The following is a 27,950-nucleotide window of genomic DNA, read 5'->3' on the forward strand; positions in this document are numbered from 1 at the left end:
TTGGTGTTGGTGGTGGTTGGGGGTGAGGGGGGGTTTAAACAGACCTCTCAATTCTCGCTTATTATTTATGAGGACACACCTACCCTCGCGCCAAATAAAACAGTCTATTTGTTTTGTCTGTCAGGTACCAACACAGTTGTTTACAGCAATAAATGTTAATATAAATGTTTTTTCACAAACAGGACATCATAAATAACTCATGGCTCAGTTTTAGCTCTGTGTAATAATCAGATAGTTCAGCATGGCTTTTCCAGTTTGCCTGTAATCCACAGAAAACGTGAGCGTGCCGTTTTTTCAGGCGAGAGGAACGCTTCAGCACGTTGCCTCGCGGCGTACAATAGCTGTTCCAGCTCACGTGTATCAGGCACGGGGAGACGACTCCTGTCCGCTGGCGGCTCTGCCTCTGATTGGCTGCGGGAGTTCGACGCTCCGCCCACGACGAGCGCCCATTGGATAGAAATAGGTCGAATAAACCCGCCCGCTCGGGTTCCCCCCGTGCATGCCACTGCCGCGTGAGACCAGTTCGAAACACAAAAAGCGCGAGGGCTGTCTCGTTTACTGTACAGTTGCACATGAGCACATGAAAAAGCACACAGCGCGCGCCACAGTAGTTCAACCCCCTTTGTTTTTTTGTTTTTTTACATGAAAAAAGTTGACATCTGAACAGTTGACAGGATTAAATCATCAAGCAGCTTAAAACTTTACTGAAAAATAAAGAGTCTTTATGAATATGCAAAACTAAATCTCAAGACATCAAATGTAAACGTGCCGTCATCTTGTTTGTTTTTTTTTTGTTTTTAAAATTGAATTATCCATCTGGATGTTTAGTCCAGCTGTGGAGCCCTAAGATGGTTACCACCTGTCACCACAACTAAAACAGCAGTGGGTATGAATCATCAGATTTTATGTTTGCAAGCACATCAATCTGAATGCAAATGCACATACTGTCTTTAAAATCAAAACATGTTCCAGCTCAATCACTTGCAGTATATTGACAAGTATCAAATACTTTAATGTAACTACTTTTTGTCTATCCTGAAACCATTGATTTGGATAAGGGTTAACATAAGGAAATTATTAGATTTAGCAAATGCAGTGAATTCATAGTTTACACAAATGCAAAATTACATGCATTTCATTTCACTCTCCATTTAATTTCTAAACATTCAGTGAGATTACCGAGAGGTACTCAAACATGTTGCAGCATTAATCTTGGAAGTAAATAGCAGACAGGCACATAATTCAGTCACACAACACTCCAGCCTCTCCAGTCCAGTCCACTCCCCCCATCAGTGCAAAATCCATGTGACTGCCACACTCATCCATACCAGGCCAAGAGTACAGTATATTTGAGTTGCTTACTGCCATCTTGTGGAGCTAGGCGCGAGAAGTTTTACACAGCCATTTATTCAGTGTGGTGATAATATAGTGTCATTTTGAGCTAGTGAAAACAATTCATTACCCTGTTGTATCTGGCCAATAACATTAGTAAGCCTAAGAACTTTAATGAAATTTATTGGTATATCAACTACATCCTGAAATCCATTTAATCCACAGAGTGATATGTAATTCACACAGGACATAAAGCTAAATATAACTGGAAAACTTCAATACCGACTTTGGTTACAGTTACAACTTACTTGTATTAAATTACTAGCAGTTTGTACCATCTTCTGGATATTGCAGTAGGAAACTTTGAATGAGAAATGAAAGGAAAACAAATGATTACACTTAAGGTTTATTCATTGCTGAAATATAATCAACTACTGACTTTTCAGTAAATAATGTGATAGAAATCTACTAAAACTATCATTTCTTTAGAAGAAAAAAAAACAAGGCTTGACAGGGGTATGAACATTTCATATGTGAATAAAGTGACATGATGTACTTAAAACGTATTTTTCTTTAGAGGAAGAAAAAAAAACTTGACAGTAAGAATATGATTGCAACTCAGCAAAAAGTAAAAGGTATAAGGGGTTAAGTATAAGATTGGCATGAAGACTGATTGGGTTACACACATAAATACATGGAATATTACATTTGTTTCTATTATGATAGGTCCTTGTCTTTAACACACCATGAAGTACTGTAGAAATAATCACTGCTAAAAAGAGCATACAAATAACATGAGATAAACATGTGTTACAGTCCACTTGTTTAACCTGTTTTCAATCTCTTGGTATAAAAGCTAGGAATATCTCAAATAAATGAAGTAAGGTGAACATACTAAGCAAGGCTTTTTGTAAGTTTCTTCATTTTGGCAGGAGAGGGATCCTTGTAATGATAATTACCAGCAACTTTGACATTTTATCTATACGTGATTAAATCACTAGGGAATATAGCAACTTTCAAATCAAGTTTAACACTACAAACTTCTGGGGATATACTGAATAAACCATCACATACTGTAGGAGTTTTAACAACCTCAGCAAAAAACTTGACCAGAGAACAAACATGCACTGACAAACTATCAACAAAGGTCTTTGTCCCCATGTCCCTACTCCTAATAAATGCACTTTACATTTTTAAAAAATCCTCAGAGCCTCTAAGTGAACAACAACAAGACAAAATACACGGCAGAGACGTTTATCATACAGCAAGAGGTGCAGCAGGGATTCTAGTTATGGGTAAGAGAGATACATTAGCAGGTCATTTCACCTAAACTTGTCTAGTAACTGCACAGTGTCAGCCAAGCATAGTGTCAATGCACTTAAGGGGTTAATGAACCTATGGAAACAGTCACGTCTTTGAAAACACCTTCCAATATAATCTGGAAGAATTTCTGGTGATATTTAATAGGATGCTCTACAGTAGTTGTTAACACACTCATTCTAATAGTCAGCAGAGTAGATGTCAACAGAGACATGAGGCAAATTTTCCTCAAGGCAGCGTATGCCTTTTCAAGTCCCTTTTTTTCCCCCACCTTCCCATTTTAGAACTGAAATATCGCTCTTGTATGCCACTCATTTCAGATACGGGGGATACTTAGTATCTGTATGGTCCCTGTAGGTATGGCATCTCCTCCTGACCCTCTTGGGTCTGTCTCTCTCCCGGTCTCTTTGAAAGCTTCAGCCTGTTAGCATCTCCTCGCTGCAGTCCTTTAGCCCTGCGGCGGCAGGACACTTTGTGCCTGTGTAGAAGTGTTGCATTCCAGAAGCGAGTGGAGCAGCGTCGGCAGGAGAAAGTCCCTTTGGCACGATGGGAGGCCCGATGGATGAAGGCTGCCAAAGGCCTGTGAGACTGCTTCCCACATACGCTGCACCTTAGTCGCTCCTGAGTGGTCGAGGCTTTTTGTGGGTGTTTTACTGCCATGTGGACTAGCAGCCCCGCTTTACGGGAAAACACAGAATTGGGGCATATAGGACAGCCAAAACGTTTCACAGGGACTTTGAGAGACGAAAGGATCTGCACCTTCATTCCCCCAGTGTTGACAAGCTTATACCCACCACCACCTGATCCTCCTCCTCGCCTAATTGTCAAACGAAGAGAGCCTTGTTTTTTATTCAGCTGCCCTCTTATTGTACAACTTATCTTTCTCTTCCTTTTGCTTCCATCAAATCTGACTAAATCTTGGGATTCCCATTTATTTTCCCTCCAATCTCTCCTGTTGGACTTTTTTTTTTTCTTCTTGTGTCGTCTCATGTCATCGTGTGATAACTGGATGCTGCAGTCAAGGTGTTGGTGGGGCTGGGTACCTGGCTGATGATGAGGATGATGGTGGGAGTGATGATGATGATGATGCAGATGATGATGTTCGGTGGAGGGCAGTTCCGTGAGGGGCTGGAACGGGGCTGTGGTGTGAAGTGTACGGCTACGGGATCCAGCTGGATATATGTGCTCTCCTTTCACCCCGGCTGGGGAATGCGGGTGCTGGGGGGCCATGATTGTAGAATTTGGAGGCAGAGGCTGCGAGTAAGATGGAGCAGTAGAGGCTGAAGAATGGGCTGCATCATAAAAGAGGGGAGAGTAACCAGCTGGTGGTTGCGGGGGTGCCTGTTGGTGGCTATGAGTGACGACACTTAGACTCTGCCCTCCATGGCCTTCTGAAGAAGGAGCCATCTGCAGCAGGGCATTGGTGGCAGCCTCACTCTCTGAAGCTGACTGATTGACATCACTCCCACCTCTGTTGTCTCCAGACCCGGTGCTGCCTTCTTGTGGGTTAGACGGCTCGGCGCGGGTCATTCCATGCTGTGATTGCCTATGTCGAGTGAGGCTATTAGAGTAGGCAAATGCTTTCCCACATACCTCACAGCAGAAGAGCTTTTCACCGCCACCTTCATGAACCGTTTGGTGATGGGCGGTCAGGTGGAAGTGATGGCGGAAAGACTTCCAACATATAGCACAGGTGTACAGTCGTGGTGGAGGTGGGGGCTGTGGTTGGGGTGGGGGTGGAGGCTGGGGGTTGGTGTCTTGAGGCTTGACGTCTTGAGAGTAGTAATAGGAGGAGGTGCTTGGTGCTTGGTTCTGGCTCCTGTCTTGGGCCACGCTACATTGAGGGTTTGGGTTAAAGCTGTTGAGGTTCTCCGCAGCTGGTGTTGTGGGCACCTCTTCCAGCTCCCCTTTCTGGTGGAGTTTGCTGTGCCTCCTAAGGCTCTGGGAGTAACCAAACTCTTTCCCACAGATGCTGCATTTGTAATTCTTTGCCCCAGAGTGGACTGTTTGATGCTTGCTCAGGTGAAAAGCCTCTCTAAAATACTTTCCACAAACAGTGCAGTGATGGGGCTTTTCTCCTGTATGGATGCGGTCATGTCTGCGTAGGGTCTCGCGACGTGCAAATCCCTTACCGCAGACACTGCAGAGGTGAGTGCGTGGGAGCCCACTGGGACCCATTCTGGGGGTGTATTGCCTACGTTTGGGGGGCTGTCCACCAGGTGCAGGATCTTTCTTAGCTCTAGGTTTGCGGGGGCGTTTTGGTTTGGCAGTAGGATTCTGTGGGTTGCTGCTCATAGCCTCTTGGCTCCCAACACCTCTGAAATTCTTATCCATACCAGATGTTGATGAGGGTGAGCCCAGAGGACCTAAACCAAGACCACCTAGTAGACCTCCTATGATGTCTCCCCTATCATCCCCTCTATTTCCACTGTTACTAGCTGCTGTTATTGCAGAGATTGCATTATTGACAGAGCTAGTGACATCATCCTCTGAGTCATCCAGTAGAGAAGAAAGGGGCAGGTGAGGCTGTTGCTGCGGATGGTGGTGCTGGCTGTGGCTCTGTGAGTGTGGATGCAGTGTTGGGGCCAGGGGTGCCTTTCTCAGAGCTGGGCCCGCCATCCCACTTCCACAGGGGGAGGCACCAGAGTAGCATGGAGATGGATTACCTTGAGAACGGTGGTCATCATGGTAGCCTGTGTAACGATTCCGAGAGTAGTCAGTGGGGTATTTACCATCTGTTCTGTCCCTGTCATTTGAATTCCCTCCCCTTCCAGACTGAAACAGACCATCACATCCTAAACCTGATTTTGGTTCTCCTTCCCCCACAATGATTACACCATCTTCTTCCTCAGTTTTCCCATAAATAACCCCTCTATTGCTCTGATAAGTTCCCCCTCCTCCGTTACCTCCTCCACCCCCTTCCCCGACTCTGTCCTCACCATCAGTTCCTGTCTTGCCGCCCCTTTGTTTGGGTCCCCTACCTGGCTTGCCGCAGGTGCCTGAGGCAGCATGGTTGAGTAGAGAGGTGCTCTCACGGAAGGCACGACCACAGGCGGGACATCGGAATGGCTTTTCCTCATGTATCTTCTCATGGCGTGTCAGTGACTCTCTACGATTAAAAGCCCGAGAGCAGGTGGAGCAGCCATATGGGCGGGCTGAAGAGTGTATAACACCATGTTGCAGGAGGTGCCCTTTTTTCTTAAAGCCTTTGCCACAATCAGGGCAATGAAATATTTTGTCTGGGCTAGGACAAGAATTGGTTGAGGGCTGGGGAGTTTCTTGGGTCGAATGGGGGAGGCTCGGGTCAGACTGTGTTTTAATATGAACAGGGTTTGGGCCAGTACCGCTAGTATTGCTAGTGCCTGCTGTGGTTGGCTCATGCATGCGCATATGCCTGCGAAGGCTTGAAAGGTGAGGGAAGCTTTTGCCACAATCTCCACAGCTATAAATGGGCTCTGTATCAGACTCTGAGGGGTTGGGTTGCAATGAGCTCGGGTTATCAGATTTAGAAAGGTGAGAATCGTTAGTTACCAGTACTGAGGCAGCAGTGGAGGAGGGAGCAGAGGAGGAGGAGGAAGAAACTACAGATGAGGATGAAGATGATGAGGCAAGAAGGGATGATGGGTCTCCACCCATATTTGACATACCAACCCCACTCCCAATTAAAGCTGGGGGCTGACCATGACTAAGCCCTCCACCATTACTAGTAGTGCTAGGATTACCACTGTGGCTACCGTGGCCATGGTTGCTGCTGCCATTACTAGCACTCTCAGATTTTCTCTGAGGCAAATAGCCGGCCATAGCTTTCTTCCTCCTACTGCTACTAGTACCACTACTACTACTTCCACCTCCACTGCTTTCTCCTTTACCATCATCTTTAGATAAAGATAAATGAAGTGGCAAGGGGAGGGGCAAACCTGCTTCCTGCTGCATTAAAGAAGCTATCTGGTTTGATGAGAGTACAGGGATACCCTGGAAGTCAAAGCCACCCAGTGATGGGGGTTGGGAGCCTGGGTGGAGCGGGTGGTGAGGATGAGAATGAGAGTGAGGATGGGAAAGGGTGTGAGGTGGAAGCTGTTGCTGCTGGGGAGGCTGCTGTGGACCCTGCTGTGACTGGGGAGTGGAGTGGCCATGTGAGTGAGTAGAGTGCAAAGCAGGAGGCGGAGCAAGACTAGTACTAGGCTCCCCACCAGTCTGACTTAAACCAATTCCTAAGTGGTTATGGGTTCCCTGTTGAACTAGAAATTGCTCTAAACTAGCATTAGCAGGCACGCCAGAAAGAAAATACTGATTAGCGGCTAACATGCAACTAAACTGTTGGTGAAGACTTCGTGCATCAGACTGGGCCCCAACCAACTGGTGCCCCAATGAGCTGACTGCACTGCTGCTAGGAGGATTATTAGAGGTGGCCACAGAGGTTGAAGGGGAAGGAGAGGAAGAGGAGGGACCAGATGATGCTTGGGGGACAGAGAGGCCGGGATGCAGAGGAGGAGGGGGTGGAGGTGCTGATGCTACTAATCCTCCTAATCCCCCAGCACTCCCACTACTGCTACTTCCCCCAGCAAAGTGCTCAAAGCGGCCTACACCTGGATGTAACTGCTCCTGTGCTAGTGCTGCCTCAGACGGGTGGAAAGAGCGCAGGAACTGTGGGTAGCCTGAAGAATGGCTTGAGCTGCTGCTGCTCATCTTGCTTGACTTTGAACGAGAGCTCTGAGACGAGGAAGGCTGTTGTTGTAAAGGTGGGGGAGGAGGGGCACTCATCTTGGCAAAAATGGAGGCAGAATCAGAAAAGGCGTTACCTCTAGACCCCTGCAGGGGGCCCAAGCCAAGTCCAGACAGAAGAGCTCCAGAAGACTCAGCCTGCTGCTGCTGCTGCTGCTGGAGTTGATGCTGGTGAAGTTGCACTTGCTGTTGATGCTGTAGTTGTCGATCTAAACCAAGGCCTTTAAACTGGTGGGCCTGGTGCCCACTTAACATCTCTATAATGTCCAGATTGTATTTTCCAAATTGGAACATTTCCCACTCACTGGCACATGGGGGTGCAGGCGCCAAACCTCCAGCGCTAGGAGCGGCAACAATGATCCCACCACTGACTGGTGAAACAGACAAACTTTACCCTAAGGGTGAGGTTATGAGACTACTTGAATGTCTTAAATCTAAAGTTCGTCTCTCCAGATAGTTTACTTCTGGCGCTGCTACTCCCTGTTGATCATCCACTGCCCACACTCTACTTCCAAAATGAGTGGGGAAGCCAGGAAGATGAGTTTATGATCAAAGGGTCTTTCTAACAGGTAGATGAGTTCCACCTAATATCAAAATTGCTTAGAATAGTTTTATTGAGAAGCAGTTCAAATGACTTCTTCTGGTTTCCCTTGAGAGTTACTGCGTTGACATTTTCCTTCATCTAAGCAAGATTCCTCATCGGTGTTCAGCCAAGAAGTTCCTATAGCTGAAAAAACAAAATTCAGAAAGGGATGAAAGTCATAGAGAGAAACAGTACCATAATTAGAAATAAAATGTTACTCACTGTCCCTTAAAATGTTTACATATAACAAAGCACCCCATCCATTAAGGTGAATCCATATAAACACAAACCTTAAAATCTATGCTTTAACAAAACAAAACCTACGAGATTTATGTCCATGTCCGACATTAAGGGAAGTCTAAATTCATTTAGCATTACAAAGTCACAATACTTATTCTAACCGAATTACAATACTTTGACACTGGGTTTAAATAGCCTTTTTTATTTTTATATTTATTCTATTTAGATTAATATACTCGATATATTAAGTGTCATTCAGCACTAGTTTCTTATTTACGTGGCAATTTACTTACCAAAGGTTTCTTATTATTGTTAGCCAATTAGCCAAGTGAGAAATGTGACCAATATACAATGCAATTACTTGTTACACTGTTTTTGTCAGGTGAAGAAATGCAAATCAAGGTTTCCAGATAATTCTACTTTTTTTTTGTAATAACTTACCATGGCGTGGTTCTGCTGGATTGCAGCACAACCAGAATTGTCGCATGAACGTCAATTCTTTTTATCATACTGTACGTTCAGATTAACAAAGAGTGCAAAAGTTATCATCAACATATAGCTGTTCATAATAGGCTGTTCATAAAAAGCTACTTTGAAGAGAATTACCCAATTTCTTACAATACAATATACTTGCTTACCCGTTTAGACCTTACATGCTGCAGAGATGAGGTGATTTAAAGTATATCATACTGTATTTGTCCTCTCAGATTTAAAATATAAATACAGCATTTGTGTCTATTTCTTCAAGTACCAAAAGTTTATTGAGGAAAGGGTACACAGAATATAGAGGGGTGTGGTAGTGTTGCATGAAAAACCCCATTAGTAAGCATATGCCTCACTTTTGGTTAAATGCAGGTATGCGTATGTAACTAATTTTTTGGATTTTACCCGTACTACTGACACGTGGCATCGATGCTACATTTTACCACTTGTGCTGTCACACTTCTGCAAATTATGACTTATAGTTATTACCACAAGTAAGACAACAGTTTTCCCAAACCCACAAAAAATTAAACAACACATTTCACAACTTACCGTTACAATAGGTTGATGATAAATATTCATCAAATATCAGATCATTTCCATTAATTTTAAGACAGTATTCAGTCTCTTTATGGTATACTTCTGCATACCTTAAATTGGTGGAAACCATTGTGACACTGTCCCTTATCCAGATTTTCCAACATCAGACTATTCATTAGTCATTAGTGTGGAACTGCACATCAGAGAGCAGTACTAAATGTTTTCAAATGCACGTCAATCTGTCCTGCAAAAAAATGTTAATCATATACATTCAATCCACTTTTAGAACTGTGAGCACACCCTCACCCCAACTTCCTACTCACACCACTGACGTTCTTTATTTCTGTTTTTTAGTTTATTACCAGATAGGCACACAGGCGTACAAGTATTCAGTACATTAAACAACTGTCCATTTCATTCTTAGCCCAAAATCAGACCATATAATGTAAGAACATAGTATATAGGATTGTCTTAAATGAATACTAGGAGTGGGCAAATACTAATGGGCCTAATTACAGTGCAATGTAGTACTTTAAAGGTAGGTCAAGAAGATGACCAACCTGTAGATAAAGTTACATTTGTTCATATTGCTCCATCACTTCCATCATAATGGACAATAGCTCACATCCTCTACATGACCTCCTGATCAAGTAACAGAGTAGAGACTCCTGCAACTCCACTGTAAAAAGGACGACTACGAAGTTACTGTAGAGTTGTTGTTGTTTTACACAGATAGAGCTATATATACTTCCTTTCCTTATTCTTAAATAAATTGTATTTATGCTTTAAATGTGTCTACCTCATGCTTTGTATGTCTATTTTGTGTTGTAATACAGGTAACTGCAGCTATAACAGCAGAATTTCCATTCGAGGATCAATAAAGTATTCCATATAGATGGAATACTTTGGTTGTAATTAATCCCGTACTCCACTGGTTCTCAAACTATGGTAAGAGGACAACTGTTGGTATACGAAATCTTCCTCTAGTGGCACTTTGGGGAATCCCTGAATCAAATAAAATTATTTAAAAACATTAAGAGATCAGAGTACCCCTCTCTCGTTCATGAACTGGTTTCATTTAGGATCAGTTAACAATAAATAATTTTCTTATAAACCGTCTTGAACAGGGTCGGCCTATGCTGCTTTATTTTATCGTCTGTCAAAACAGTGGTACTTAGAGTGCATAGTGCATATTTATATCTATAGCACGTTATTACTGTTTGCACTATCCGGTCAGATATCTGGTCTTTTGTTGTACTTGCACTTACTACCAATAACAATAGGATAAATGTATAAAATTCAAATATCTTAAATATCTCATATGCACTTTACTACTTTTGCACTTCTGGTTAGATGCTCATTGTTTTAGTACTTTGTGCAATGTCAATAAACTTGAAATCTAATCTAAAGTAATCTAACCTGGTGTTTTCTTATACATAGTATAAAAAAAAATTGATATATTTGTATAGCTAGCACTTTATTACTGTTTGCACTCTCTGGTCAGATATCTGGTCTTTTGTTGTAGCTGCACTTAGTATGTGCAGTCACCAACTACCAATAACAATAGGATGAATGTATACAATTCAAACATCTTTATATCATTTTACTACTTTGTGCAATGTCCATAAAACTGAAACTAATCTAAAGTAATCTAACCTGATGTTTTCTTATACATAGCATTAAAAAATGTATATATTTGTATAGCTAGCACTTTATTACAGTTTGCACTCTCTGGTCTTTTGATGTACTTGCACTCACTATATAACTACCAATAAAAATAGGATTAATAGAAAATGTAACTGTTGCATTATGCACAACTGTTTAACTGCACAAAGCTAAACTGTTGTTAAGTTAATATCCTCCTATACTCTACTACTGTCAGATCTGGACTTTTTGTTGTACTTGCACTTACTACCAATAACAATAGGATGAATGTATAAAATTCAAATATCTTAAATATCTCATATGCACTTTGCTACTTTTGCACTTCTGGTTAGATGCTAAATTGTTTTAGTACTTTGTGCAATGTCAATAAACTTGAATCTAATCTGATGTTTTCTTATACATAGCATTAAAAAATGTATATATTTGTATAGATAGCACTTTATTACAGTTTGCACTCTCTGGTCTTTTGTTGTACTTGCACTATATAACTACCAATAAAAATAGGATTAATTCATTAATAGAAAATGTAACTGTTGCATTATGCACAAAGCTAAACTGTTGTTAAGTTAGTATCTTCCTTTACTCTACCACTGTTCAGGCGTAAAGTAACGTTACACTGACTTACGGTGCAAAAATAAAATAAAAAACACTTTGAATCTCATTTTTGCTCACCTCGTAAAATCTTACCGTTTCCTCTGATCGATGCGATGAACCTAGCGAGGAGTGAGCTCCCCTGGCAGATGAGGGAGATAATCTATCGCATAAATGACTGCCTCTCATTTTAATGTAAATCACCAAATCCTGTGAAGTAGTAGAAGTAGAAGAAGGAGAAAAAATTAACACGAGTAACACACTTGCTGCACAATGTAAACATTAGCAGAAATACATTTCCTCCGTAATAACGGATGCACTTGAAGGTAGCATCCTGTGATAGTATTGGCTAGCATGTGTAGTCCCAAGAAGAAGAAGAAAAAAAGAAAAGGGGGGCGCTTGCATGAGAAAACTTCACGGTTCATCATATTTTACACGGCGTGTTTTAGTCACACACACACACACACACAATCTAGAAAAGCCACACAACCATCATCGCTGCTGCTGCTGCTGCTACCGTCGGTGCTAACGTTAGCCATCACTCACTAACCGTTATTATTTAAATAAAAACACGCCGAGCACCGCTAACATCACGATGCTAAGCCTTAGCACATATACATCTGCGTAACCTATATCAGCAGAGAAGGAGGGGGGGGGGGTTGTTTACCTACGCATCCAGTCGCAGAGCACAGTTTGCAGATGGATGAGGCCTGTCACGCCTTCCTCCTCCTTCCTCTTCTTCTTCTTCTTCGTCCCTCTAGCTGGCTGAGGCTAAGCTATCCATGTCTGCGTGCTGTTTTCCAGTCGATAGCCAGAGCCATTTTCACTGATGCTGCTGCTGCTGCTGCTGCTGCCGCCGAGCCTGGTGAAAGCTTACACCGATCCCCGCGCAAGAAATCAACGCCGCAGCCATTTAGCTTACCGCCTTTTTTGTTGTTGTTGTTGTTGTTGTCGCTTTTCTTTATGGAGAGATTAAAAGATTTCGACGTGCCGAGAAAGAGAGAGAGGGAGAGAGAGAGGTGGGGGGGGAAATTGGGTGGTCGGTTGATAATATTTTTTGGGTAAAAGTGAGTGACGTGTGCTCTCTTAACATTGGTCCTTTCCGGCCCTTGTAATATTTCCGGGTAGCACTGCTAAGCGGGGCTCTCGGGTGGTTGAATCGGGCTCACGGTCTGCTTTTTAAAGGGGGGGGGTCCTCTTTCACCAACGCTGCATGTTCACATAATTAGAGCCCCACAGCACACCCTGCGAGTTTATATCAAAACATACACAGTCTCACAGGGAGCGTGGTAACTTTTTCCCCAGGCTTTTATAGGCCTATTATATCACAGGATTATTATGTGTTTATGAAGTGTGTATGATTTATGATGCGTGTGTTTAGAGAGGGTTTCAATTTTTTTTATTGAACCACAGGTGATTGCGCACACAGTGTATGTATCATCATTACATCAGCGGTCATCTGTAAAGGAAATAGATATTTTAGCTTATAAGTCTAATGCTTACTAGATATCCAAGAGCTTTTAACTACTTTGAATTATGTCATACACATTTAAATAATCGTTATAATCAATATGCATGTTTAACAGGTGTATGCTGAATGTTTATAAAAACAGGTAAATGTTTTTATTGAGTCACAAAGGATTGCACATGCAGTATGTATTATCATTATATCAATGGTCATTTTCATCTATAAAGAAAATAGATCTTTTAGCCTAGAAGTGTAATGCTTACTAGATATCCAAGATCTTTTAACTACTTGTAACTATTATGTCATAAATAATCATTATAATCAATATGCATGATTTCAAATATGCATGTTTAGAAAACAAGTATACGCTGAATGTTTATAAACACAGTTAAATGTTTTTTTATTGAGTCACAAAGGATTGCACATGCAGTATGTATTATCATTATATCAGTGGTCATTTTCATCTATAAAGAAAATAGATCTTTTAGCTTAGAAATGTAATGCTTACTAGCTATCCAAGATCTTTTAACTATTCGTAACTACTATGTCATAAATAATCATTATAATCAATATGCATGATTTCAAATATGCATGTTTAGAGAGGTTTAGAAAACAGGTCAATGCTGAATGTTTATAAACACAGTTAAATGTCTTTTACTGAGCCACATGCAGTATGTATCATTACATCAGTGGTCATTTTCATCTATAACGAAAATAGAAAATAGATTCTAGAAAATAGAATGTAAAGCTTACTAGATATCCAAGATCTTTTAACTACTTTGAATTATGTCATACACATTTAAATAATCATTATAATCAATATGTATGATTTCGAATATGCAGAAATGTAATGCTTACTAGATATCCAACATCTTTTAACCATCTCCTGCTTTGAATTATGCCATACACATTTAAATATGTGCATATATGTACATATATGCATGTTTAGGGAGGTTTAGAAAACAGGTATATGCTGAATGTTTATAAACACAGTTAAATGTTTTTTTTATTGAGCCACAAAGCATTGTACATGCAGTATGTATTATCATTATATCAGTGGTCATTTTCATCTATGTAGGAAATAAATTCAAAGATACATTTATAGATATCAAACAGATGAAATAAAAGATACAGGATTGTGTTCTAGTAGTATTAAACACATAAGGAGAAATTAAAAAAAATACAATATACAAAAAAAATAAACAACGTCCGATTGTCTGATTATATCAAAAGATACACAGTCTCAGCGGGAGTAGGATAACTTTTTCCTCAGGCTGCAGAATGGCTGATGCTTTATAGACTCATTATACCATAGGATTATTATATATTTACAAAGGTTGAATGAAAATACACCGCATTAAATGAAAAAAGTGTATTTAAGATGAGAAATGAAATGTTTATTAGATGTCCAATATGTTAAAAAAAATGATTTCCTACTTTGAATTATGCCATATAAATACACATTTAAATGGTAATAATCAGCTTCTCATTAGTATGTAGGAGTCCTAATATACATGTTTAGAAAACAGGTGTTTGCTAAATGTTTATAATATACATACAGTATGTATTATCAATGGTCATTTTCATCTATATAAAAAACAATTCAAAGACACATTCATGTACATTCACACACCAACTGGGCACTTCATTAATTAAACCTGTACAATCTAATGTGGTCCAATACAACAACTCTGCCATTAATTCACTTTATATGAAGCTTATAATTTCTCACTTTTTGTTGACACTGTCAGAGACATGTGAATTTAATCAACTCGAGGTTGTAGTTTGCAGTAGCATTAAAATGGACTGCATTATGTTGAGCGGTTTCTAATATTTTGGCCACCCTCATTTACATACATGAGAGGGCCATAATAATACAAACACCTTTCAAAGCAATGCACTCCTGTACAACAACAGCACCCACCAAGACCTCAATAATAAACACACAAGTTAAATTATTACCTCACTGAATCCTTTGTAAACTTCATAAAAGTTGAATTTATGCCAGAGTTGTTGAATTGTATCACACTGGATTGTACAAGTGTATCTCATGAAGTGGCTGGTTNAAATATTTAAATACACGTAAAAAAATCTATAAATAAAATAAAGGAAAAGTGGATTGAGTCTAAAACCTAAGAATAGGTGCATAACTCAGATAAGGTGTACCAGAAATATATTTATTCCACGTTAAACCCTTTTGCTCTTATCTTTTATACCCTCCCCTGTTCACTTGCCCCTTACTCTACTCTCACTCAATTATTGAAATAAATAATAAGAAATAAAAGTTTAAAATGTTTATTTCTGTATAAATACTGACAATCACAATGTATAAATATTTCACATATATATAAATGAATAGTATATGTTGATAAGACATTAGAGATAATGTAGTAATGAATACTAAAGTACATTTTATTCAGAGGAGATGTATCTACATACATATTGCTTCTTATTGTCTCTGTCTATCTAGTTTGCCTGGATATTTTATAAACTACATACATCGACCACCCACTTCATTCATTAAACTTGCTATACATTCTACTTTTATGAAGGTTATAATGTTTTTCAGACACTGACAAAGAGGTATTACTTTAACTATTGTATTTGTTATTGAGGTTGTAGTTTGCAGTACTGTTAAACTGGGTTGCATTATATTGAGAGGTGTTTCTAATATTTTGGGCACTCCATTTACATAAAAGGGGCCATAAAATTAGAAACACCTTTCAATGTAATGCAGTCCAGTATGGTGTATATAGACTGCATAACACAGACTAGTGTTTGCAAAGAAGTGATTCATGAAACTAGAGCTTTGGAATTTATCACGTCCCTTTCAATCACAAACACACCAATAATGCTCTAAATGTATTAACACTTGTGGATGAAATGTATTTATGAAGTTACATTCACTCCCCTCTGTCCCAACAACAGATCTACACAAGCCAGCGAATTTAAATGTGAGCAGGCTCAAATCTACAATTTAATCTATATGGCTATTATACTTGTAGGATTTGATTTAGGTCATTTTAATCACAGAGATGGGAATAATTTCAGCTCTGTGCCTCTGATTTTTAAGGGTGCTAATCATATCCACCCCTTAAAAGAAACCCTTAAAAGAAATGGAAAGCCTTGATTTGCACATACACTTTCAATTTGGCTATTAATTAGTCTTTTCTGGCAAATTTGCACTCTTTCTCAGCTATATTCAGTGTTATAAACTGAGCATTATTAGTGAAAAATGGTCTTTCACTTCACTTAGCAGCTATATAAATCATGAAAATGAATGGTGACAGGTGTTTGATAATGTGGGCAGCTTATCCATCCAGGATATTATCTGAAAATAGTCAGATATTATTGTTTTCTTCTGCTTTCTTTAGTCTGCCCTGTTTACAGTAATATGTTTAAGGGTTAAATCATAAAAAATTATATAAAGTGTTGAGTAAAGGCTCATGCAGGTTTTGCCTCAGCGCTGAGGATCCACTGAACCTCCTGGTGGTGAAATGTGCAAATTACAATGATTGTAATGCATCAGCGGCAGTGAGCTAACCTAAATCAAACATAATCATTTTTGTGCCCTTTGTGTACCTCCTGTAAAAACTATTTCTGTACCAGTACAATGTCACAGTCTGCTCTTTTATTTAATCCTTCATACATCTCAGTGCAATAAATGTATTCACAGGAGGTTTTAAATATGAGCTCCATAGCCTTCACCTCCCTCTGAGGACCCAACAGGTACAGTATGATATAACTCTGCACTCAGATGGTCTAGAGCGGTCTTTGAATTTTATGAAGACAATTTCCCTTTTTCATTTCATTTAAAAGCACTGTTGTCCACTCCCACTGGCACTGTATAGCCTTACCATGGCTTATACAATATCTAACATCCTGGTGATTTTATCCCAGACTTACTAACCTACTAAAGACTAAAAGGCTTTTTTGTTAATATACAGCTATTGCTTCTGGTTTGACCCCTTATAAAACACTAATTTGTCTGGTGGTTATTTTTAGACTCTCAATTTTATAACATATTGTCTCTGACAAAAAAAAAACGTGGCTGGTTGCATAAACATATTTCAGACACACTGCATGTCCCCCTCAGGCCAAATCTCAGCTAGGATTTCTGTGTAACCAGTGGTGGGTATTTCCATTTCACTTTATACTTCTACTCGTATACAATTCACTAGGGAGTATTGTACTATTTAATCCACTAGATTTATTTGAGTAACTAGTTACTTTATATAATAAGAATTTACACACAAAACATAAGCTTATAAAATATGATGCACGTTTAAAGATCAAACTGCTTATCACTGTAAAGAAAATATTAAAACTAGGTCCACTTCCTATATAATATATGATATATGTAGGTCCTCCACCTATAATATATAACACACAACATATATAATGGACCATAACTCTCACATAGCTCAATTTATGCTTTATGAGTACTTTTACTTTTAACTGCAGGACTTGTATTTGTAATAAAATCTAATTTACCACCACTGAAAATGTCTGTGTTAGTAGTTCATTGGCCATCATCAGCATGTGTTTTAGTTCAAAAATAGTCTTAATTTAACTACATTACACAGGAAAATGAGTCCTCCTCATGATAGTCCAGATTTAGCTTTGTGCAAACAGAACAGAACAGAGACAACTTAGATAGATCGGTGTAGAGACTTGTTTAGTCTAAAGTCTAATTTGAAACATTATTTTAAGTCCAATTCACTAGCTGTAAGAGAGAGGCAGCACAATAAACTTGTATGTTTGCACTTGACCTGGGAAATGAATTAACATAAATGTGAATCATGCCTGGGCAATGAACTTCTTGAATGCATGTCTGAGTACAGTCCACCTGAAATGGTGTATCAGTGGTGTTTGTGAGTTAAGTTCATAATTTATATTTTGTTTATGAAGAAAACTGTTGAGAAATAGCCACTGGCATTAACGTAGCTGTGAGGTAAGGCGTATGGAGCCTCATTAATGTTTATAACCTCATTACAAAAAGAGTGTGAACCGCCTAATGACTGAGGAGGATGTTTAAAACATTCCTAAAAATAATAATAGGTGCAAGAGAAGCAGACATTTAGCAGTTTGTAGGTGACTCTGGTAGAAAAATTTGAGGTTACAGATAGATTACAACTAGGGTAAAAATAATAATAATTAAAGAACATTAATGTACAAAAAAAAAAAAATCTCACACTTTATAATGAATGACAAAACGTTTTTTTCCACCAACTTTATTATACAAATTCTTTGTAAGTCACTGTCGTATCCAAGGGGATCAATGCATTAAACAATAACAAAAGGGTTATTTTGAAATTTATAGGCATGAAAATAAATCCATGAATTTAATTACTGGACGCGGTCCCTGTCCGTACAATTAACTGTTACATTTCAGGTGGCCTTTAACCATCCTCTCTCTAAATGAATTCATAATGGTAAAAACACACACCATATTCATTCATTTCTTTCTGATAACTAACGTTTTTGTTTGTTTTTTTAGCTTACTCGTCTGTGTATCGGTTCTCAGTTGTGAAAAAAGAAATAACCCCTGTAGTTTTTGTAGGAGGCTATGACAATAGAAAGACAACAAAATGTTATGAGTTTGGCACTGTACAATTCATTAAATACTAACACATAATTTGTTGAATCCTCAAATTAATGTCGAAGAGATCACTCAAAATATTCTGATTGTACTAGCTATACAAAATACAATACTTGCACAAATTAGATTAACCATTTATAAAATTGTGATAATGAGTTTCGATGGATATGGCTTGTGAGATATTACAGACTTTGCTACAGACCTTTTGTGGCTCTATTAAAAAAATCTAATACTACTGTATGTCATCTGTCCTATTTCCCTGAAAAAGACACTGCACTCAAAGCATTCAGGTTTCCATTAGACCTCCATTTCTTTCCAACCTTTGTAATAAACATTCATCCGAACACACATACATTATGGCATCATGGGTTTAGTGTGTACAACCCATAATAAGTTATTGGGTCAGGCTGCTGCAGTGGAGACTGTCTCCAGTCTGTTGGCGTTAATAACTTCTGGCCTGTCCCAAACACATCTATCCCTCGCTGGCTGTTAAAACGCCGTCGTCTACACATACGTTTAGAAGGCTGCAGATTTTTTCAATAGATGTTTTTGTACCCGAGTGGAAACCTAAGTAATCACTTGAGATCAAGAAGTCTTAAGGCCGATGTCTAGGCACAGTACATACAGCTGGAAAGTTGGCCATATAAGCATCGATGACCTTAAAATCCAGGCATACCGTAAATGCCTCTCAATGAAATGGAGCTGGCATGCATCAAGATTCAGAATGTTTTTAAAAACTTGAATTTATGACCAGATGTATGAAAAACCAACCAGTCATGAGAATGCTAGTTATCTAAAAACAATAAACACTTAAATCCCACCAAGTAAAAGAACATCACATCATAAGATAATTGTTAATAATAACCATAACAGTTATAATAATTATTAATAATAACACTCCATCATATTCATAACAACTACATTTAGCACTGTGTATAGGAAGATTGTCCAAATGAAATCTGTGTTTCTGTTTATCAGCATTTCATCTCCGTATCCTTTCACATGACTGAACAAAAACTAAGTTGTAACAAGTTCCTTCTTTGATCTGCGTAATTATCTCTGATTTCTGTTAATAAAAAAAAAAACCTTGCTCGATACAATACCTTCCATTGATCAGTCACACTTTCCACTGTGCTTGTACAGAATGTAAACCTTGAGGACACGATACAAAGTAAGTTTGTATCTGGTGCAAATATCAGGGGATAGATTTGTGCAAAGTTATGTCTCTGTGTTTCTCTTTGAACTGTGCTTAAATTGCTCTTGTTTTTTGTACACATTAATACTTAATACATCATGACAATATCAACACAAAATCAAGAGAAAGAGATAGCATTTTATATGGACCACAGATATCACATACTACAGTATATAGGATAGGATAGCCCTTAGTATTGATAAGCGTTGTTATTGATGAAGATTTTTTTTCCCGTTTTTTTGTTGTTGTTTTTTTCTTTTCTTTTTTTACTCATACTGGCTGAAGTGCGTTATGATACAGCAAGGTCTTCGTCTTGAGGATGGGGAGGGCTTCCTAACCATCCGAGTCTCTTTACGGCGTATGGAGCCATGCAGGAGAAGGCCTCAGGTCGCCCCCTCTCTCCTGACTTAGAGGTTTTTTGGCTTGCTCTGAAGCCAATCCTTTTTGACTGTACAAAATATCACTGACTTGTATAATTTGTCACCTGGTGAGAATAATAAAACGGTGATTGTCAGACCAGCTTCCTCTGTGGTATTTTCTTTGTATCTCCATAAATGGCTTTGAAGGACAGTTGTGTAAGTGCAACCTCTGCGTCATGGTCTACTCATTTGTGCTCTGTAGAAAAACCTTTGCTCTTCATGCACAACCTACATTAAAGTAAGGTGTTTTTTTTTTATTGGTAAACTGAACAGATACGTCTGTTATCTCTTGACTTGTCTATGTTTATGTCAAGATGTTTTTGTAATAACGTGACAGATGGCTCTATATTGTTTGCTAGCCCATTGTTTTTACAGTTAGGTCCTGATCTATAGATATAGGGAAAACTCACCCATAACGTAATCTAACGTCAGTTTACACTCCTGTAGTGAAACAGTGATCAGAGTGTGAGTTCCTCTGGAGATTTGATCTAAGGTCACATGGAAAACTAGGCAACCCAGGCATTAGATTGGTAATGTGGGTACGTCCGCAGGTTAAATCGGGCGTGGAATCCTGCCAATAGTATCAGGCTGCTGTGTCCGAGTCAGAAACAGCCCCCACCTCCTCGCTCACCACGCTCATTTACATAGGAAGCAACAAAAAATAAATAAAAAAATCAGTTCGGTCTTGCTGTGTCAGGATGAGGTTGATTCAGACTGGAGTGTCAGATCCCCTCCCAAAAAAAAAAAAACCCTCACCAGGCACACGGTTCATTCAGACTCATCCGGTCCTTTCACCCATGAGATTCAGTTTAATAAATTATAGTTGGTGAGGGCCGAGCAGGTCGACAGTCCAGCAGGTAGTTGGCTCAGTTCTCGATTAAATTCTGTGATACAATATTCCACACGGTCCTCCTCTTCATCAACCTCATTTTTTTCTTCATATATATATATATATAGATATATAGATATNTAGATATATATATAGATATATATATATATATCATCTCATTCCCTATCTAATATGGCTCCTGAGTACTTTTTGAAAAACATATATAAAAACAAAATTATGAACGACACTTCAGTTAGTTTTGTTTCACCCTTCCAGTCAGTCTTTCTACAAGTAATGGCACCGCTGTATATGGCAATATGGCAAATTTTGTTACAAAATATGGCTGATGTAGGCTATCACATAATTGGAACAGATATTCCCCACTTAGAGTTTTAAGTAATCATATTTAAGCTATCTAATTACAAGATAACACTAATTTGAATAGCCTAAACACGTTGTACTTTTACTATACTTTATACTTCTAGTTTTTATGCCTTGTAGTTGTATATCTAATAGTTAAATGCAGAAGGGTGACCTATTCCTGTACCTTTGACGAGGGGTAAGCTCTACATTAGGCACAAACCTCACACTGTCACCTCATTTTTACTCCCTGTCCTGATCCCCTGACTCCCTCCTCCACTTCCTCCTGACCCCCCACCGCCCCCTCCCGGTATGAAATGTAGCTGCTCAATGGTGTTCTGCCTTTTCGCCGCAAAAGCCATCCTCCTGGCGTTGTGGCCCCCTAGTGTTCCCGTTCCCATGACTACCCCAGCCCCGGGCATCTCCCCCGCCCAGCCCATGCCCCCACTCATATGCCCAGGCATGGCCGTGCTCCTCTCTTGCTCTCTTCCGGATGTGGGGTGAGAGTTCATCTTAATCATGTGGTGTCGGTCGAGGGAGGGAGTGGCGCACACATTCTGCTGTGACTGGGCCTTCTGCTGGCGAGGCAGCGTGGGGACAATCCCTCCTGTGTGGGCATATGGATCTACAACGCCCATCCCGCCGACCCCCATCCTCTCCTCCAAATGGTCTGGGGACATGAGCAGCCTTTCCTGCCTTTCCTGCCTTTCCTGCCTTTCCTGTCTTTCCTGCCTTTCCTCTCTCCTGTCCTGGGTCTTCCTGGTGAGGGTCTGCGTGTTGGAGTTCTTATTGGAAGCAGCCATGGCTTTGTAGTACTGGTGCTGCTGATTCTTGGACAGCCTGGACAGGGTCCCTGTGTTGCCAGGGACGTCACCCATGTTGAGCAGCTGGTCGGTGGACTTAACTTTCCTCGGGGGCTTGGAGAGAGTGTCATAATTGGGGTTGTATTGTGGCTCCGGGGGATCCAGAGGGTAAGGATTGGGGGTGGGGGAGGCAGGCATGCCAGAAGGAGGCGGCGGGATCCAGGGACGCATAGCATGCCTCGGGAGGGTTCCTCTCCCACCTAGGGTGTAGTCTCCACCCCAGTGGAGGTGATGCTGAGAGGACTGGAGGGCCGGCTGGGCTGTGTGAGGCCGGCGCTTGGTGGTGCAGTAACCAGACGAGTACTCATCAAGACCTTTCTCTGGAAGCCAAACAAAGTTTCTCTGAATTGTTTATCACCACAGTAAATAGCAGCAGCAGCAGCACATAATGACGCATCCTGCACTTTATGCCATAGTGTCAAGAGTGTCACCGCGATTCAGTACTAAAAAAATGAAATGAAACAGCTGCAGAAACAGAGCTGTAAGGAGAGCGATGGGCAGACATCGTTTGTCCTCGTTTCTCCAAAATGAAGGTACTTACCGAGGCGTTTGAGCGAGGAGTATCTGTTAAGCTCAGGCTTGGTGGCGCTCTCATAGGACGGCGGCAGCTGAGCCAGGTTGTGCAGGGAGTGGTGAAAGGCAGGTTGGGATTTGGTGTTGTTGTGTTTACTGGAGAGCAGGGTGCCTCCAGCTGCCAGCTGAGCATTGTTCATTCGAGGGGTGCGTTCTACAGAGACCACAGGGAGAAAACGGCTGTGTGTATTAAATGAGATTTGCTCCTCTGGATACAGCGCACCGCATGTGGTAGTGCGTGAATCTGCTAACATTCACAGACTTTAAACTTGCTTTTCAACACCAACACAAGCGACAGAAGCTATGATAATCATTATTATTGTTGAGATGAATGAGTCTACTTTTGAGCTTTAAAACGACACTGGACGAAGCAAATGAAGCATTGTGGTGATTACATGTAATTTACATAGGAGGCCGGCTTTCACCAGCTGTCTTACCGATAGTTGCGGTGTGTTTGGGACTGGAGCCTGATGAGTGGATGAAATTGTGTTGCAAATTGCCCACTGTAAGTCAAAAGAACATAAGGTAATTAGCTCAAAATGGATGTCAGGCAGTTTCAGGTCCAGTGGTGCTTGATTAAACAACAATCAACTACAGATATTAAAGTATCTGCATCAGTTCACCAGCATCTCGTATGCACAGAGCTTCTTGGCATCAGCATGTAAGGCATTTTAAAAGCACTAATCTCTGTAGTAGAGGACTAATATTATCAGATAAAGAAGTCAGAGGTATCTTTTCTCGTTCACAGACAAATTACTGACTTTTAAGATTTTGCATTGAGGATTCTTTTTTTCCATAATGATTTCAAAGATACCTTCAGGGTGGGAGGAAGAAGAGGCATACACATACTGACGTGGTAAACACGATGTGCCTCAGCATACAGATGATGCCGTTACAAAAGCTCTGATTTTGCCTCTGATTGTGCTATTCATTAACACTGTAAAAGCCTTAAAACCCTCACATCTGTTGTCCTTGCTTGGCAGTCCTGGGGCGTACAGATTTTTTGGAGCTCTCCCCAGTGTCCCTGTTCCATCCCCTACAGTCAGAGCCACGCTGTTGTTTCTCTCGTCCTGCTGGACTGGGCTCGATTGGTGCCGCAACATGTCAACCAGAGCTCTAATGACGATAAACAGAGGCAAAAAAGGAAACACAAAATAAATTTACAATAAACTATTGGCTGTATGGCTATCACATCAAATAATCAGAATAATGAAAGACGTCTAATACTTTGAAGTTAAGATTAGTAATCTATGTTTTAGGTCTAGCACTTGATTGTTCTTATTTTGGATTCGTGTGAGGATGAAGGTCTCATCCATCTTATATTTTTCAAAAATATACTGCATTTGAAATGTGTTGGAATCAGCCACAGTCCTTTGCACAATCACCTGCCAATGGTTTGGATATAAATTTATGCACAATGATGACAAACAATACGCTGTTAATCATTTGCCTTCTTTAAGGGATCAACCAACGCTCAATATCAGTCTACAACCATCATCCTCCACTGCTGGAGCCCAAGAACCATGAATTCTCCAGTGACCACTCGATGGAGATCAAATATGTTTCAGCTGATGACTAACAACATTGTTCTGCGCCCAGAGTGATGAATCTGGGCCATTTATGGAGTCCTGAAAACCTAATTTCACACATACAATATTAGAATGAAGTAACAAATCCAGCTGTGAGAGGTGATAAAAGTAGCCTCACCTGGGCATATTGAGGTCCCTTTGGTTGGCTTCCTGTTGCACCTTGTTGAAGACCACCTTGATGCCCACAGCGACAGCCACCATAAACACAACCACACCTCCGATGACGAAGCCCGTGTTGTGGCTTTGCTGCTTGAGTGGATCGAAGTCTGGGTCAGGACCTAATTCCTCTGATATAATCATGGAGTCTGTATGTGGCTTGGCCCAGTCTGGAGAGTCATAGTTTTTACAGCTGTCCTGCTCCAGTTGTCGACTTCGCTCTGGACAGCAGAAGCGGTAGTGGCAGGTTCCACAACAAAAGACGAAGGTGTCCTTGGAGCAGTTGAAAGCGCTGTCAAAGTGTCCCATTACGTCATAATAACCCCGACATACATCCATCCATACATCCATCAGGCGGGGTGGAATGGGCGCCACCTGTGCTGCACCTAAGGGAGGTGCAAGAGCCTCTGCTGAAGTCACATTTTTGGGGAACATGACCTGGGGAAGGGGTCTCGGAGGCGTTTCCAGAACTCCTCCTTCTGAGGTTTCTGGAAGTTTCTCTGGGGTTTTGGTCCTGCTTTTGAGAGCAGCTGGCTTGATATTGGCCTGCATGGCAAGGAGCAGGTGAGAGGGGCTGGAGCCAGTTTTGGGCTGCTCGGTTGACGGCCTCCCTGAGTGGTTTATGTGCTGAGGAGGGGGGGACGGAGAGGTCTCCACGACAGTGGTGAGTGGGGCAGTAAGGAGGGAGAGCAGGGAGACAGCAAGGACTCTGAGATTGGTGGTGGGCGTCATTTTTACATGACTAAGAGATCTATTTTCTGTTGTTGAGTCAATGCAGTTGCAACACTGTATCCGCTTTTGCAGTTTAACCCACTAAAATGGCATGTGAAATATTCAAGTAGCATGTACAACCTACTGGATATTGATGATGTATCAGTAATTTCATTTAGTAGTGCTGGATAATGTAATTTGAAGTCTTTTTTTGTCAGAAACTGAGTATTTATATGTTGAAATAATAGAAAAGGTCAGGAACAATAGAAACAAAAGGGACTAACACTATTAAAATCACTTTAATAATTGTTGATAATGGCGTTCCAATGGTTTTAATTTACTGCTAGAAAGGAACTCTGAATGCGTAATGACTTCATCTTTTGCCCTCCAAAAACACCTCTCAAGTCTAGAACGCTAAAATGGATGCATCGTTGTAAAAAGGACAAATTGAAAGCAACAATCTTCATGCTTTTAGTCCTTAATGCCTTTTTCCTACATGTCCCACTGAACAAAAGAACAAAGATGTGACGTACTGCTGGACGGGATTGTTTTTGTTTTTTTTGTAACCGCAAAAGGCCAGTAAGAATTAGTAGCAGGTATTTTCAATAAAATGTGGCAGCCCTATACATTCATGTGCTGATCACGGCACTTGAACAATAGTCTATGGCCTGTGTTTCATCAAATGTAAACTGTTTTATCTGTTTTATTCCTGGACGACTATTTTAGTCTGGCATTACATACATTTAGTACTGGCACTTTTTTAATGTCTGAAATGTATATATCTTATGATATATTTGGTGTTTTTTGGCATTGTAAACAATCAAATAGAATTAACAGACTGCACCACTGATGAAAACTGTCTATCAGTGATGCCTCGTTTCTCTGGAGCAGGGACTCATCTCCATGTTAACTTGTTCTAGGCACGCGTCACATCTATAGATACCACCACGTATTTTATCTGAATCTTTTCTATGGCTTGATTAATGTGCATCAGTACTCGCCTGGCACAGACTGTTACTGTGATTGGGCCGGGGGGTGATAATGAGGGTGGCTCGGCTTAAGTGCTAGAAGACTTTAACAGCTGAAAATCAGGAGTAAGCATAAACCAAGAAAATGACTCCCAGCCTGTAAAACACATTTCAAAACGAGGCAAACGTCGTGTATTTTGAAATGTTCTGCATTCAGCTTTTAGGCACAAAAAGTCGCCCGTGTCATTCAACTGTATCGCTAATTAGACATGAACTGAATGGCACATTGCTTCTCCATGTGACATGTCTCTCTCTAAGTAAAATTATTCCTGATTTGTCTCCGAGGTTCAAAGAATATCACTTTTGTTGAGAAATATGTAAATGTGTGAAGTTATTGTGTTGGAGGTGTTGGCAATAATAGACAGAAGCAGATCTGTCTCCCACAGAAATTATAATTATATGTAATTATCAAAACGTCCCTATCTGTAGCAGAGAATGTAGGCACAGATGGGGGAGAAAGAATGCTGAAATCACTGAGGGCTCCACTTGTTTCAGTTACATGCTCCTCTGACCTTCTGAGGAGAGTTCAGCAGGAGAAAAAATGAGAGACACAAAGCAGCAGTTCTCCCACTGACTAATGTTCAAAGAGAGCTCTCTCCCCTCGTCTCTCTCTCTCTCTCTCTCTCTCTCTCTCTCTCTCTCCGGGAGAATTTCTCTTCTGTCGTCTCTAAATGTTCTGCTTGATTTTCCAGAATTGTCTTCAGATTTACAACGTCGACAATCAAACCAGGAACGTGTTGGCCGAGCGTCCACTGTAATAAAAAAACGAGAGACATGATTAGAGAGCTCGGTGACCTCTTCTCCTCACTTATTGACACTCCTGTGTGAGTGTGTGTGCACATTTCGAGTGCACACAATACAGTCGTTTTTTATTAATGTGTGCATTGTGAGGAGCGCGCGTGCGTGCGTGTGTGTGTGTGTGTGTGTGTGTGTGTGTTAGTTGCAGGAGGCTCCTGAAAAGCCAATGATGGAGAAAAGAGAGAAAGAGAGCAGAGGGATAAATGCAGGGTAGGGATTTAAATGAGCAAAGAGATTGTGGCGAGCGGGAAGAGCCAGAGGTATAGATGCAGAGACGACCATGAGTGGGAGGGCGGTGTGTGGGTGGCACAGAATCAAGTACATTTCTCCCAGCACTTACCAATACAACATAGCACAGCACACAAACAGCACCACCAAACAGATCTGCAAATACAGTCAATGCCACACACACAAGACGGGTGATAATCAACTGTAAATCAGCTGCTGTTAGAGCACTTAAAAGGGCTGAATATTAAACTGTAAAGAGGCTTTGTGTCTGTGTGTGTGTGTGTGTGTGTGTACATGTGAGAGACTATAGTAGGCATCCTGTAAACCTCCTTGTAGTCTTTCTTTCTCCTTTATGCTCCCTCCTTCTCCTCTTTCTCCCTCGTTCTGCCTTTCTCTCTTTCTCAGATTCGGTGCGTGGGTTGAGGCAGCTAACTCTCTCAGAATAGCACTGCAGCTCTGTCTGTGTGTGTGTGAGTGAAAAGAGGCAGTGAAAGAGAGAGAAGGGAGGCAGAATCCAATCTACACCCATTAAAGCCAAACCAGATTTCAAAGTCACATCTGCCCGTCTCCTGCTCGACAAGATTACCCTGATGCCTCGCGCCGTCATCTACGAGCGATGCTCAACTTCCATTACCATATTTTCTGCCTCTGTGTC

General features: G+C 40.7%; 2 protein-coding genes across 8 annotated transcripts in view; both read right to left on the minus strand.

The window, feature by feature from the left end:
• Positions 1–1,722: 1,722 nt before the first annotated feature.
• Positions 1,723–12,651, minus strand: si:dkeyp-69b9.6 (zinc finger protein 865). 7 transcript variants are annotated; one of them, XM_019253456.2, is made up of 4 exons: positions 12,144–12,651; positions 11,573–11,686; positions 5,634–8,101; positions 1,723–5,345 (listed from the first exon to the last, which is right to left on the minus strand). In XM_019253456.2, exons 3-4 carry the CDS (start codon positions 7,666–7,668, stop codon positions 2,986–2,988), a joined length of 4,395 nt encoding a protein of 1,464 aa, XP_019109001.1. In that variant the 5' UTR covers positions 7,669–8,101; positions 11,573–11,686; positions 12,144–12,651; the 3' UTR covers positions 1,723–2,985. The 7 variants fall into 7 exon arrangements, with proteins under 7 accessions (XP_019109001.1, XP_010742642.1, XP_010742641.2 ...); XM_010744340.3 differs by having other exon boundaries at positions 7,452–8,101; positions 12,144–12,639; XM_010744339.3 differs by having other exon boundaries at positions 1,723–8,101; positions 12,148–12,651.
• An 8,475-nt stretch (positions 12,652–21,126) lies between these two features.
• shisa7a (shisa family member 7a) overlaps positions 21,127–27,950 on the minus strand; it is a 9,652-nt gene continuing 2,828 nt past the window's right edge. The window contains exons 3-7 of the mRNA XM_019253463.2: positions 24,493–27,021; positions 23,747–23,901; positions 23,223–23,288; positions 22,754–22,939; positions 21,127–22,532 (exon numbers count right to left, since the gene is read on the minus strand). Of these exons, the coding sequence (XP_019109008.1) occupies positions 21,574–22,532; positions 22,754–22,939; positions 23,223–23,288; positions 23,747–23,901; positions 24,493–25,262 (2,136 nt within the window). The 5' untranslated portion in view covers positions 25,263–27,021 and the 3' untranslated portion in view covers positions 21,127–21,573. The remainder of the gene's footprint in view (positions 22,533–22,753; positions 22,940–23,222; positions 23,289–23,746; positions 23,902–24,492; positions 27,022–27,950) is intronic.

The sequence above is a fragment of the Larimichthys crocea genome, chromosome XIII (genome assembly GCF_000972845.2).
Source record: "Larimichthys crocea isolate SSNF chromosome XIII, L_crocea_2.0, whole genome shotgun sequence".
Taxonomy (NCBI): domain Eukaryota; kingdom Metazoa; phylum Chordata; class Actinopteri; family Sciaenidae; genus Larimichthys; species Larimichthys crocea.

Bases quoted from the DNA above. Each gene is read 5' to 3' on its own strand.
- si:dkeyp-69b9.6 (XM_010744339.3), bottom strand. From the start codon at position 7,668: ATGTTCCAATTTGGAAAATACAATCTGGACATTATAGAGATGTTAAGT.